At 37.4% G+C, this 15,799-nt stretch overlaps 1 protein-coding gene across 2 annotated transcripts in view; it reads right to left on the bottom strand.

Moving 5' to 3' along the window:
• Positions 1-15,799, bottom strand: part of CPNE4 (copine 4) — a 226,568-nt gene that overhangs the window by 50,515 nt on the left and 160,254 nt on the right. For both annotated transcript variants that reach the window (XM_021531234.4, XM_031503894.3), the window contains one exon: positions 3,537-3,635. In XM_021531234.4, the coding sequence (XP_021386909.1) occupies positions 3,537-3,635 (99 nt within the window). The remainder of the gene's footprint in view (positions 1-3,536; positions 3,636-15,799) is intronic.

Below are 15,799 nucleotides of genomic sequence, written 5' to 3' on the forward strand. Positions count from 1 at the left end.
AAGATATTTTCTCTTCACACAGTACTGGTTCAACCACTCAGAATTCACAACATTTATCTAAATGAAGCCTGGTCTCAGACACACATTTCTGAGAAATCTCACAGCCAAGGCACACCAGTAAGCTCATCAGAGGCTGTCATTCAAAACTGGGGATAATCAGTACACAGACTAGGGATGGAACAGTTTTAAAAGCATCACTGGCTCCTGTAAGTAAGCAAGTGACACATATCCATTCTGTCCATCTCAAGCAGTTCTGTAGCAGTTGATAGATTGGCTACAAGACAAAAATATCTTTACTTTTAGAGGAGGAGGTTGAAGAATGGGTCAGAATGCTCTGTGCTTTCTGAAGGATGAACTATGTACAATTAAAAGGCAACTTCAACACCATTGTCAGCCCCTCCAGAGATGAGGTGAGCTGGTGAAATGGTGAGAAGCACTAGCAGCTCATAGATACCACACAGTCCATCCTGCTCACCAGCACAAGCTGTGGTACTCCCACTCTCATTGCTTAATGCATCTGTGACAACTTGTGCTGCTGATTCCAGCCAATACAGACATTGCTGATGGGCAGAGATGGAGATCTGTGGCACTGGTGTAGCCTCCTTTAAAACCACACAGATTTTGCAGCTGAAGCTTAATCAGAGTTCTTGGATCCCCTATCAATGATGAATGTTCCTTCCAATTCTCTCCAGCTTCCTGGGAAAGTGAAAAACCCTGGCTGACAATCACTTGATTATCTTTTGACAGAACTATAGCAATGTACTGTAGCTGGCTGTAAAGTCTACTTTACAAAAGAAAATATAACCAAAATAAGAAGCTTCACTGCATCTCCTTAGCAACTCAAATAGGGATGCCAGACCTAAGCCCTACTCTTTACTCTGGCTTCCATAGCACCTGAGATGAAGTTACAGGCTTTGGCCCTCATGTTTGACATTTGACACTCACTGTTGTGATGTAATGTGAAATAATGTTAGCACCAGAGACTGGAGGATGCAGTTTTATTCCTCTGACTGAAAGGAATACTACATGGAAAACAATATTTTCTGGTCTGAGGCTATGAAAGGGTCTCTTCTAGGAACAAAGAACTATGTTTAACCTACTCATCTACGCACCCACATATAATTACATTTCTTTGATAAGACCTTCCTTATCAGAAATAGCTAGCAACACATCTACTTGAAGGCAAAACACCTTCCTTCTCTATAATTTCCTCAAGGTGCACTGAAGCCTCTTTATTGAAAGTAAACACTCCACAGTGCATGCTTTTTCTTTAGGGAGGTTGAAACTAAGGAAGAGAACTGACAACTGATAATCACATTACTTAGTGTTGCCCAAAGGATGTTGACATAAACTATGCACTAAGATGTTTTTATGGGGTCCACAGACAATGCAATATTGCCTTTAGCAGCAATAGTTCTTTCTACAGAATAGAAAAAAATGAGATAGGATGAGGGAGGGACAGGGAGAGAGTGAAAGGGAAATTGCATTCTGGCTCCAGCCAAGTGAAGTGGCTTCCCACATGACTGACCTCTCCTGTACAACCTGTGATCACAGTGTTGTTTTCCGTAAGTACATCATCTGCAGCAGGACCTGCTCAAACTCCTACTGCTTGTTCTTCTCTATTGTGTTCACCAAACCCTGATTTCATCGGGGCAAGAGCCATCTAGCATGTGCATTTATATTTTTTGGACCACTATTTATCAGCCACTTAAATGACTAACACTTACTATCTTATCCACTCAGCCTTGTTTTCCTCTAGAATAGGCTACAAAACAAAGATTAGAAAAGAGGAGAAATGAAACTGATTCCCACCTTGGTGGTAACTGTGTCCCATGACAACTAGTTATACCAACAACAGGGCTTTGCAGATGCAAGCCCACAGAATAACTTAACAGAATGAGAGGAACAAGGAAGAAAAAAAGGCATCATTCCTAGGGTGGAGGAAGATTGCAGATAAAAGGTTAAGGTGAAAGAACCTGCAGAATGGCAAATGGCAGGCCCATAGCAAGAGTAAGATTCAGGCACTAAACCATAGGGCAAAACTAAAACATTTTGGGACAGCACTGTGATGATACTGTAGTGACAACCTAGAACAAGAACTGACAAATGGCTGCATTAACTACTCTGAAAGAGTAATCATTCTTTTTGCTAGCTGAGGATGAAAAAAAGTATATTTCTCCATCATAATAAAGAATACATCTTTTATCCCACAGAGCCATTCCTGGCATTCTGGACTACAAGGCTCTTGTTTTGGCCAACAAGCTGTCTCCTGGGAAGGACCATGATGTGGTTTTAAGACATTTACATTGAAAATACACTCCCTTTACCTCCCTCACACTGTCCCTCCCTAAGACACAGGTATTTGTATACAAATTTGGAGTGTTGTCACATCACTGGTTTTGTTAATGTTATTCATTCTGGGATTTGTTTATCTCCTTTTTTCCACTCAAATTTTATTTGATAAAAGTTTTGATCCTCTGACTTGATTTGAGAGGGAAAACAGGTTTCACTTACACTCAGGTTGTGTTCAGAAGTTATTTATAATGGATGAATATATGACTGATACATATCAGCAATATTTTACACATGTGAGCAGCATTTGCCAAACTTTAGTGTATTATAAGAACTTCAACAGAAAATATCTAGAAAAGCATAAATGTTTCTTGACTATGGCATAGACTGACTGCTTACCATTTATCAGACACCTTCTGACTTTGTGTTAGATTTTAACTAGCACATGATATATATAAAGCCCAGATATAGCTTATTAGGCACTTGTGTTTGGGGTTGAGATTGCAACAACAGTGGAACAATGAATATAAATTATCTGCAGGATCAACATTTTTGACTCCCCTTCAGAGAATTTATCAAAGCTAACACATTTATAAGTAAGTAATAATAAAAAAATGACAATTTCTGGAATTAGATATGCCAAATCACTTATCATATTAAGTAATTACTATCAATTGCAATTTGAAAAGATACAGATAACATAAAACAGTGAAATTATTGATAAGCTAACAATTTAATTTTCCCTGAGGGCTGTAAATCATGAAATACTTAGAAAAACCAATCAGGTTTGTCATGATGGGGTCTAGTTAAAGCTGGCAGCAATGAATGCAGTACATGAGAAAATGAGAAAGATGGAGCATGACCCAATAAAGGCCTTTAGGTGAGCAGGGAAATGCTTTGAGTAGCCAGAATGGGGATCTGCTTTGCAGCACAGCACCTCGTGGAAACCATGTGCTTGGACTCAAAGGAAATAAATCTTAGCAGAAAGGAATGTCTGTGGAATGGGAACTAGGAAAAAAACCTCAAGTATTTCAGGCATGAATGTACAGGAACAAATGCTCTTTTTTATTTTCAGATTACTGCGTCCAGGTAACAGTAAAACCTCTGGGAGTGATCAACATAACTAAGTTCTGGGAAATGATGAGGCAATGCCACCTTCTTTATGGCAGGATTGTCAGGATTGTCTGGGGAACTCTGCTCTACAAAGATTACATATTGAGATTGCTCAGGTGGTTTCCACTTACCTGTCTCCCCTCCATAGCTCCTCGCATTTCCTTGAAAGTTGAGCTAAATTCTCCGATGAAGTCATGCTTTCCATTGGAATCCCAGTCCCAAACTATGCACTGGGGAGACAAAGGGGAAAAGAACAAAGCAGCACATTTTTCTTCTGACAGAAATTCTTGTTCTGATCAAAATAAAATGGCAAGTGGAATCTCAACACAGCTTGCTGCTGATAGTTCTGTGTCATGGAGTTTGCCTAATGAAGCATATATTTCAGAAGGAAAGGATTTCTTGTCTGCATCATTTTGCTAGGTGTGAAAATACAGGATTATGTGTATTTGCATATTCATGGTTAAATGGTGTCCCAACTTACCTTGTTGATGTATTTTACAAATACAAGTTAATATTCAAAACCCTGTTTGCCTTGGGCAAACATTACTTTTCTCATTTTTACAGTCAGCGAAGGTGAGACAATAGTTACAGACATCATTTTTTGAAATGGCTTTGAAATTATACACATTAGTGCTTGCTGCCCATATCTTGGCTCTTTCCCAGTGTTGCTCAACAGTGACTACATAAACCAAACCTCACTGGTAGCCTTGCCTAAATTCATGCATAAAGATTAATATCTCGATGAGTTTAGCTTTGAGAATTTTATTTTACGGATTTTGCTAAATACAACTCAGCTAGCCAAGACAGAAGCACATAGCAATAACTACATGCTTTACTGAATTGCAATTTTTAAACTGGTCCAAGGACAACCAAGGGGCTCACAGCTGTAAAGAACAAAATCCCAAATCCAGCCTTATGTTCTCTCTAGATAAAGGTCACATACATTGACTGAATCAGGAGGCCTTTACTGAAAACGTCCTGCTAAAAATTACCTTTTAGGGTTTTTTTAAAAGCAGAAATGTGTCAAAGCCATCTGCCCTGTCACATGAGGAGTGCAATGTTATATCACTATCAGATGGTTCTGAGGGTAACAACAGTGGGTTTTCTCTGCCTTCTTTGTCTCAGCGAGGCTCAGAACTTTTGACCCAGAACTGGTAGACAGACAACACAAGAGGAAGAGCAAAGTTTGCTCCTCAAAGACTCCTAAAGCCAATTGAAGTTTGCTTGGTCCAAAGGCGCAGTGAGTTCATTCAGAAGGAAACTGAAATCATTGGATGGCCACTGGATTTTGAGTTTTAAATATTTCCGAAGAAGAACTTTATTAAAACAGACTTCCCTGTCCACCAGTTATGCTTTCTAACCAGCCTGAAAAACCCATACAAAGCTGCTAGGTGGATGTTCCTTTTTGAGGGTGCAGAAAAGACTCTAGAAAGCTTGAGATTTGGACCATCCTACCACCTACTATTTTACCTGCCTTTCCTTTTTTTTTTTTTTTTTTTTTTTTTTAATGCAGGAATCCCAGATTAGAGGAAGATCTCCAGATCAAAATGTGAAAATATTTTACTCTAAGTCTTGGAGATACTTTTTTTAGCAGCTTTGACATTTAGGGGGTGGATAGGTGGAAAAAAGGGGAAGTTCCTGCATATGTTTATTTATAGGCTAAATTTCATACAAGAACAATCAAATAAAAGTGGGGTTTTGATTCTGACAGTGGTAATAGTGCCTGGGAAAAAACTAGACACAGTATTTTCAACACTAACAGTCTCCTGGAGTATTCTTTCAGATTAAATCTTCCCTAAAAATTACTCTCTGTTTCTTATCAACAGAAATTTTTAGATGAGCTGGTAACAAGAAAAAAAAAAAAATCAAAGGAAAACTAATTTAATTGACAAAAAATTCCTGAAACCAGTTTTGTTTCATAGAGCTTGAAAATACAATTTTATTTTTTCTGTGAAATTTCTTGATAATATAAAAAGCTTATTTTTTATTGAGATTACTTTATAAATATTCAATAAAAAGGATTTCATAGGTGAAGCATGACTTAAAATTGTTGTTTTTTTTCTGTAATGATTGCAAAAGCTATTTAAGATCTTAGAAGTAATACTAAATAAAAAGATTTGTCAAAATGCCATAGCAAATTGCTCTGAATGTGCAAAAAGTGTGGTTTTATTAAATCTGAGAACTTTGAAAACAATGTTTTTGCAAAAAGTTACTATTTCACAAAGAAAAGGAAAAATAAAAGAACCCTTATTATGAAATTATCCAACCAGGGTTCCTTTTCAGGTTCAGTCTTTAAACTCAATTGGAGCATAAATATGAGAACAGACCCAAGGTTATCGGAGTCCTCCAGAAAAAGGTACTTTGAAAAATTTCTATTAGGGTGCTGACTCTTAAAAATAGGGAAAAGCTCTGAGTGCTTATTTGTGGTTAGAAACTTCGAGTGGAGACAAGTTAGATTACATATAAAATGTCCACTCAACAGGGATCCAACTGCTTTTTCTTTCAAGCTGGAGTTTTTCTAACTTTAGTTTTCAGAAAGCCAGATGGTACTTTAATCTTCATATTGGCTTAATGGAAAAGGCAAACAATTACAGTATTATCTCAGTGCCATTTGTTCAATTACAGCTAAGGGAGAAAGGGGATTCCTGCACATACATCCATTATGACTTCTTTTTTTCCCCCCAAGTCTCACATCTGGCCATAGAAATTAATTGTTACTGTCTGAAAAACATGTTGTACACAAGAATGATCCTGCATTTCAAATGTATGTGAAAAGCATTTCTGAAATGTAGAAATAATGTGGCCCAGACATTTTTATAAAAACTCACTCAGACAGATCATGTAAGCAGGGAAGGATCTTTGAAAATACTTCATAATCCATAATCAGGTAAAGACCACAGATGATAACCAAAGCATTATTTCCCTGTGAAATACTTTAAAGGGCTTTTTGGTCTCTCTTCAAATCAATTCCTCCACAATGTAAACCATACTTTATCTTTACGCAAACTTTAATGTGTTCTTTGGGTCTCTACTCCTAAAGGTTACTTAGGTAGATGATTAACAATATACCTACACTCTACTAAAAGTCTCATTAATTTAAGGAGGCTTTCCATATATTGAATTTGAATGCTGGTAAATCAGTGTTCAGATAACTGGTGGAAGAATTCATTCTCCTACCTACAGCTTACAAGCTCAAATACAGTGAATAAAATTTTCTGCTAATGCTGCATGGGGATGGAATATCACTGACCAGAATGATGAAGAACATCTTTCCAGTCAGTGCTATTCCATCACCCTGCATGATCCTATCTTCCTCCTGAAAATACCCACTGAGTGCAAGGAGAGGGAGCACTATGCTATCCTTAGTAGAGCTAACCAGTAGACTCAGTTAAAATGATATCAAAGGATCACTCCTGGGTATCCACATCTTCATTCCTTCAGCTTTTCTTGTAAATAGTGCAAAATGAAAGATTTCTTTCCAGGCTAAAATTGAACCTTCACTGGAGAAAGATCCATTAAAAAAAAAAAAAATCTCAGGTGAATGCTGATGGAATTTTTCCCTGGTTTAATTTCAAATTTTTCACCAAGATTAAATTTTCCCAATACTCTCACTACAAAGGGCATTCAAGAAATATTGCATTGGCACTGGAGCTACAACAGCACAAGCTTCTCTGGCTGATTTTTCAGAAGACACTTCCCAGAAGATGACAGCTAGATTAATCTTGCTACCTCTGCATGAACAAGAAATCACTTGCACGATTTCTGATTTTATTGAGACTTTTCCCAAGTCTTAATATTACAGCCAACATTTGTCATAAAATAATTCTTCCCATCATCCTAGCTGGCTTTAACTACGAGAACTAAGTAAGAGAAAAGACTGGCTACAGTAAGCTTGTGTTTGTGTGTCTGCAGATCCTGAGGTTATTTTCCCTATACAGCTTCTGAGAAATGCTTAAAGTGATTTGTCCCCATTAGATTTTCACAATGAAAGTACTACCATATACAGCACCTTTGGGTATGGGTAATGGAGAAATGTGGAACTTAACAGTGCAATTTATGAACAAGCCCAAAACATGCTCTGAAGGTCAGTTTCTAAAAGACTGGCAGCAAGTCTCCTGACTAAATCCTATCAGGAGGCAGCTGACAGCCAGACTGCAGAAATGTACTTCTTTAAAATAATCTATTCAATGTCTGGCTATTCTATTCAGCTAGCCAGACACTGCAGATTATAGTATGCACAAAGCCAGTAAGAAACCTGAAAATTCCTGGTCTTGCCTGCCTGAGTGTCTCCAGCTCTGTGTGTGTATGTTCAAAATCCAACTACAAAATGTTAGCGTGGCTTGTGCTGGTACTATCTTGTCACTTAGTTGGAGAGGAAGAGTGTTAGACAGCCCTCCTGACAACCTAAGAACTTACTTAACTTAAACACTTGAATAACTTGTGACCGAAAGATACTGGATTGGGTGGGAGAGAAAACCAAATCCTTGGCCCATTCTCCAGCTGCTCCATGCCAGCTGAAGTGCCAGACAGACAGAAAGGGAGTAGACTCAGGCAGTCACAGTCAAGTCCCTTGAATAGAAGGCTCCCTACCCTGATCTGGCTCTGATCCAGGTGAGATTCTAGTTCAATTGTTGCATCAAAAAGGAGAGTTTTCTCTGTGTTTTTACTTCAGTATGCATCCCCTGACATTCAATAAGGGGTGGAAGGGATACCTTTCAAGAAGGAGAACTCTCTTTGTCCATTAATTGCCTGTTGTGCCTAGCTAGATGTTAGGGTAACAGTACTGAACAAAGTGGCTAAAATTCTGAACAGAAACTGTCTTGGATGGCTCTTCCTTGCATTTCTATGAAACAAGATATTTTGTGGCTGGGCAAGAAGGAGAATGCTCACTGTTGGATTTGAACGGAATAAATTGCAGCCCAGTCAGTCATAAAATTTTTACCAATTAACTCAAAACTAAAATAACATAATAATATTTTTTATAGGTAGAGTTTATATGACACTATGTTTCAAAGAAATGAGGTCTTAAGACAACATCAGTGATGTGCTCTACTTCTTGTAGCCCTCCGAACTGCAGGAGGTATGTGATGGCAAAAGGCTACAAGCAAATGCTTCTTTATTTCATCTTCTAGTATTAGTGAAAACTTAAAAAAAACAACCCTAACCAAACAAGCAAAAACCCCAACACACACAGAAAATTCCCCCCAAAAACACCCAAGCTGCCACCCCACATCCCCTGCCTCCCCTCAAATCCCCCACCAGACAGAGAAGGTGAAAAAAAAATCTCAGAAAAAAATTTACTTGATTATCAAAATTATCCTTCTGGAACAGTCTGTCTCTCATCAGGGTTATTACTACTTGATAATGAAGCAAATATCCTACTGTACCTCCCTACATTATGCATACCTGACTTGGAATACTTCAAAAAATGTCTTTTTTGTAGGAAGACCTTTATCCACTACTTACCCATTCTCCCCACTTGGGTATCAGAAAAACTATGTAAAACCTTCAGCACAAAATAAAACACTTCAAGTTATCCTGTTTGTCTAGTTGTAATGTTGCAAAGCCAAATTCTACATTATAAACATCACAATACAGAAATTTGTTTTTTTCTGATGTATGTGAAATACTCCACTCTTTTTTTCCATCCAAGCTGGTCATCACAGTTTTTTCTTTTCAGCAGTTGTGCTTCTCCAGAAAGTGAAAATAAACTTTGAAAGTCTCATTTCCACTGAAATGAACCAATGTTTCTCTCACTGGCTGAAGTAAAGCCTACTTCAGAGCACTGTAGGTGAAATATTTTAATTTTTTCTTCTCTGAGAGATTAGCTCAGTTCTTCAAACTAAAGTGCTCAAAACCCCCTGAACTAATGGAGGAAAAAGTTGATACATTATGCTGTTAAAATATGTGCAGTTTCTGTGAAGCTGAAATAGAAGCAACTTTCAAAGTCATCTTTTTGACTACAGAGCCACATTTTTTTTTTTTTGAAAATCACATCTTCTATTCTTCTAAACTAGGATGGACTGACACCAGTTCAGTCCACCAGCACAGCTGAGTTTGCTCCTTAAGCATTAGGTGAAATACTGGCTCCATTGCAGGCAATGAGACTTTTCATATCGTCTTCAACAAGTGCCAAATTTCATTAATACCCTTGTGCTTCCTGTACATAGATGGTGGTAAAAGTTTATAGTGTTTATAGTATTTATAGTCTTTATAGTTTCTACTGGACTCAGGTCCTTTGCCTGTTGAAGGACACTTGAGACACAAACTCATTGATAGCTTCTTATTGGTTAATGGCAAGAGATTCTGCATTGCCTTTGACATGCTGCAGTTATTACAGCAGCCTAGATGGACCCAAAACACAAAGAAAATAATCTGCCTGTGCATATAAACACATGGGAAATTTGATTTTAAAATTATTTGCCTGGAGAGAAGAGTGAAAGGAAGGAGAATTCTTATTTTTCTACAAAATGATGCAGTTACTCTGACTCCAAATCAAAATGATTGAGTCAGTTTTGTTGACAGCTGTGATATGACACCTGCCTGAGTCTACTTCTGTTCTTGAAAAGCAAAAAGAGAGACCATTTACAAAACCACTTTCACTGAACCAGTCTCGCCACACCAGTACTAGAGGTTTAAGTACATCAGCAGTGGCTCAGCAAGGACAGGAATCCTCACCGTTGGATGTTGCCCTTTCTTGACAGCTCACAGCATGGAAGAATCATCAGGGTCATTTCAAAACCAATTACTTAAAACCTCAGCTTGTTGATTACCCGTATTTGTATTACAAGGGTGCCTAGGAGCCTCAAATGTTTCAGTGCTGACTAATGAAGCCCACAGATATTTCTCTGAATCAGAGAAATATGCTACAATAAGTTAAATTATGTGAGGGAGAGATTGTAACTGGATTTTCAATAACTCTATAGGTTTTTCATGGTGAAAACATAAATAAGTTTCTACTTAACAGTCACAGCTGGTTTATGCAACAACATCCTCAGTATATTTACAAGCTAACATACAATAACTAAACAGGTTCAGCATGGACACAAATGCATGCACATTTCCATTTCTGTTAGATGAGACCTAACATACAGATCTCTGTTGTTGTATTACACTTCCTTTATATTAAAGAATTCCATGTTAATAATAGTTTTTCAGGTATGTCCATCCAAAAACATGCCTAGCAACTTAGTATGTAACACAGAAATTGGGTAAGTTTTTTAGTTTCCTGCTTGTGGTCATGAAGACTTAGTAGTCCAACAATTAAGAGAGCAGGCTGGAGCATTTTTAAAGTAAGTATAAAATTACTTATAAAGTAAGTATAAAAAATATACTTTAAAAGTAAGTATAAAATGACTCTCCATGTCAATCAACCAGATTTAAGTTTTTGAGGCTGTCTTTGGCCTTGTAGTCCACAAAATGTGCATCTTTTTTTTCAATTATGATAAACAAATAGCAAATGTAGCAAGAGCAAAAACTTCTGCAAATACTCCCCTGAGGCTCCTGTTGTGAGATTATCAATATGCCTTCTGTAGTTTTCTCCATGAAGATCCCTTCTTTTAGTTCACAATCTGTTCTGTCCTTATGCAAAAGAATATTTCCAAACTTTTCTGAGATTATTAACTAGTGTACTGACCCAGCAGTGCCTCCTCCCATTAGATGTATCTGAGATTTCTGCTCATTGAAGTACTAACAATTCCCTACATAGCAAAAAAGGGCATTACTCATTGGCAGGCCTCTCTGGGTTACCTCTTGGAGAAGCTGAAAGCACAGCAGTGAAATTCACCATAATTCACATCTGCATATCTAAAAGCTCTCAGACAGAACAAAATTCTATCCAGTTCCCACCAACTACTTTCAATTCCTAAAAAAAGCTCGTTAGCTTCATCTTGCCCTCTGAAAAGCAGCAGATAAAAATCAGCCATTGCCTTGTACATCAAGCAGGAAAGGAAGATGATGATACTTGGCAGAAAGGGTACAAAATGCTCTTCCACACTAGAGCAGCATCAACCTGTCCCCAAACACCAATTGTAATAATGATTACAGAAAGTAACTGATTACACTGTTTGTTCTGTTGTCAGTCAGTGGGGGAGTCAATGACACATCTCTCGGATATCATTCCCAAAGAATGACATAGCAAACAGGTTTAATGGCCCTGAACTGGCCACACTATTCAGTGGATGATAACACAGTGGAGGTAGGTCTTCCCAATTATGGGTAAGTTCTAAAATGAAGACCAGTAGAGATTTCAAACCTAGAAAGCTTTTAAGTAGAAAGTGGACAAGAAATCAATTGGCAAACATGAAGCAATTCTAAGTGTTTATTAAAATAATATTCTAAACCATGTTTCCTATGAAAAATCAAGAGAGATAGGTAGAGACACAGAGAGCACAGACTATTATAACAGAAATGGATAAAGTAACCCAAGGGGTCAATGTTAAAGGCTAAACCTAAGCTTAATTTAAGGGTAAAGGTCTGAGAATAAAGGTCACAGTTCCTTATCTCATAGTCACATATTTGATTTTTTAAATCCTTGTGAAATTTCTAATGAATACTTTGCACTTATTTTTTTTTTTTCCCAAGTGTAAAGGGCCTCATTTTGGGGGTGGGTTTTTTGGTTGGTTGGTTGGTTTATTTGCTTTTTGTTTGTTTTTCTCATGTTCTGAGCTTCAGTTAGTGCTTTCACACAGATACACGGATTCTTCAAGGTGAGCCCTCCATATAACACCTCAAAATTAGTGCACAGAACACACAATTAGAAACAAAACCACCAGACTTTTTCAGCACTGTTTTAGTTTTCGTTCCAGTTTTATTTCCTATGCTGTGTTCAGTGTTCAGTTTGTCTCCTGTATGGACACTGAAAGCATATCCATGAAAAATCTAAATCCCTGCAATGCCACAAGCACCCAAGGCAATATATTATTAAAGATTCCCAGTAAATAGTTAAATTAGGATCATGACACGGTGGCTGGACCTTCCAAAAAACCTCATGTATTAGCTAAAGACCAGATATTTTCCTGTTTCTTGGAAGCTCGTGAACCTGCCAAAACTGTGAAATGGCAACACTTGACAAATACATTTTTTATGCAACTGCTCACTTTTTTGTGTGATTATTGTACAAATTTAATAACCTGGTTTCTAATTTTTGTTCTTGTACTGAGCAGAAAATTTTAACAGAGTACTTAGAATACATATTTAAATCCATGCAGACTTCCTTTCCTGTTTGTATTCCCCTTGCATCCATTCAAGTATTTAATAAGTGTTCTCCATAATTACGAGTTCTTAGTAGCTGGTCTGTATTTTCCAGGTTTATCTCTTTCTGTAACAATGGACGTGACACTTGGTATAAGCAAGCAAGTTTATGGTGGGGTGGGAATGTGAGGGTGAGAGCATCCTGGGAAAGCTGGCAGAGGAGCAGGGAGCTCTTGCATTTGCCTATCAGATTTGTTTCCAATATCTCAGGAAGAAACAGGGTGAAAACCCCAAGTGCTCAGCATCCTGGTCACCCTACATGATTGGCAAACCTGAGGGTGTGGCCACGTATGAAAACAGTAGTCTTTTCTGTAAGAAAATTTTATAAGGATAGAGGCATGGAAGGAAAGGAGAAAAACAGTGGCAGAAAATTTGCTGTGGAAAATAGAACCACTGAGGTTTCCACATGGATGAAATGATCTAGAAATCAGATGAAAGCTTAAGCTTAATGAGGTAATTGAGTGCTCTGCTGTAGCATTTAGGGAGGCCAGATTCTTCCCCTATAAAGAAGATGAGGCACTGTGAAATATACATATATATTATAAAGCAACATATAATTCTATATTAATGAAAGAATATATAATTAATTTATCAAATGTGGCATACGTAGAGAGAATATATATAATGTTATACATATTATACATATGCATATAATATATATGTATATGTACATATACATATATATATACACAAAGTATATATATTCTATAATCCACATCATGGAATATATTTGTATTCCAAATCAACAATTAAAATAATATTTTAATCTTGCCTTGTATAAGTCTTTGTCTGCTTTTTATCAAGGAAACATGATGTTGTTTAAACACTGACTCATAAGGAAATTCAGCTACATACATTGGAATAAAAGAAGAAATCTGACAGCTTTCTGTGAGTGCAACAATATTACTAAGACACAAATAGTCTGCTGCACACAGAGTGCTCCAGAAAGTAGTTGCCTTAAATCACTACTGTGATTTTCTTTTGCCAAATATACAAAGCAAAGCATGTGCAAACAGTATTTAATGTGATTAATTTTGTCTCCCTTCATCTTTTGAACCATCTAAAAACAGACAATATTTTTTGTGAAATTATAGTTTTATTTTGAAGAGTTTCTGTGCTTATCCTGTTTCTCGCTCAAGAGCAATATGTTGTGACTTAAGTGAAGGTTTAAAGTTTGTTACCAAATAACCTCAACAAAGTTCTGATCTATCCACAACATAGCAAAATGAAGAACTCAAAATGCCCAGAATCATGATGAGAGGCCCAACATTAAGATTTCCAGGAAGGAAATATTCATTCAAATTCTGTTTCTTGGCATGTTTTCCAGTGACAATAAGAAGTGATGCTGTGTAATATCAGATTTATTTTTGGGATCTCTTTATTTCCATTGCCTTATCAGATTTCTAACAGATATTTGGCAGTTTTGAAAATAAACCTATATACAACCACCTTTATTTCTTCAAAATAAGCAAACAAAGAAAGTGATACACGGCTATCATCAGTGGCATTTGAATGAGGTGGCAGAGATATACTTTCATCCTAGCCCAAATAGACAGGATTTTGGCAAAAGATATTAGTGAAGACAGACACTGACTTTATTTGGGTGAATCCTTTGGTAACAGGGTTACAGGGTGGGCTCTTCAGTTCGGGGAAAACCCTTTACGTACATGATGGGATTGAAGCTTGCTGCAAAAATTTTCTGCTGCAACTCCAAGTGCTGCTGCTGCTGCATCTGTGATGTGCCAGAATACTTTTTTTCAAAGGACAAGAGAGCTGACCCTGTTTCCTGGCCTGATTCCAGCACAAGCAATTAAATTTCTGCCATCTCAACAACCCCTGCAGTTCAGGCTGGCACAGAGTTATTTGCTGCTTCCTGCCCCGAGGTGTTGCCGAGCATTTATGCCAGCTAGTGAGGAGGTGCCAGAGTCAATTCTGGAATCAGCTGCCCAGCAGCAGCGCGTGAAGCCTTGCTCACGTGCAAGACTTTGCAATTACCGTGTTGAAAGCACCTCAGATCATCACTGCTTCTCATTCCACCATCATCTCTCAGCAGCTGAAGAAAATCCAGCTCCTTTTTGGTATTGAAAATGACTGAGTATTGAAGAGCATCTTAAAAAGCATATACTTCAGTGGCATAACAGCATAGAGGGATAAAATGAAAACATTTGTACATATCCACCCATATTAAGTTTCCTCCTCTGTGTTTCAACTCTGTTCTCAGAGTGTCCAGGAGCAATAAGAATAAATGAAAAAAATGTCTGATTCCATGAGAAATTCCTGTAAAGGTAAACCCCATACATTTCAGTATGCTTGCTTTCAAGTTACAGCTACCCACTAACATACTCCACACTGAAGAACACAAAAAAATAGTAGGGTTACCATACTCGACTACTTTATAGCATATAAACCGAGCAAACAGTTTTGGAAAAAAGCATCAATGCTTGTTTCTTGGGTTTAGCAGAGGGCTCCTGTGTTTTCAGAATGCCAAGAAATGCAGCATTTTGGAAAAACAAGAACTTCCATAAAGAGTGGAGCTGGCACTCTAAACCCAGACTTTCAATAGCTGATCTCTGTGTTTGTACTCCAAATAAGTGGTAGGAAGTAGCAGTGCTCAGCTACGTAAGTATCTTCTCTGAATATGCAATCAGGATTGCATAAATTACAAAATTATACCAAAAATAACTGAAGGTGAATAAAAAGAGGTCTGGTTAAAACTGAGCTGGCAATTTATTCCCTAATGTTAACATTATGTCAGATTAATGTGCAATTTCCTTTACGTTTGGGAAAATCATGTAGGTGCAGACATCCTCTCATTACTCTGCTAGGTGAATTACGAAGCTGTCATTAAAATAATTACCAATGGAAGAAGAAGGAGAATCAAACATTTACTTCAATGTAATTATAAACCCTATTTCCTACTAATGTGGGTAATTTATCTCACTACTATTAAAGGAAGTAGAATAAAACATGTGGCTGTATCAAAACCCTATTAAACAACCATCACATACCAGTGAAAGAGAGACCCTACACAGAGCAGAATATTCAGGCAGAAAGAAGTGATTATTCCATCTGTTCTGCAGATAATCTCTGAAGATTATCCACAAGGAAAAGTAATTGAAAAAAAAAGATGCAAGTCGTAAAT

This window comes from Lonchura striata, chromosome 2 (assembly GCF_050655825.1).
Source record: "Lonchura striata isolate lonStrDom1 chromosome 2, ASM5065582v1, whole genome shotgun sequence".
Lineage (NCBI taxonomy): Eukaryota > Metazoa > Chordata > Aves > Passeriformes > Estrildidae > Lonchura > Lonchura striata.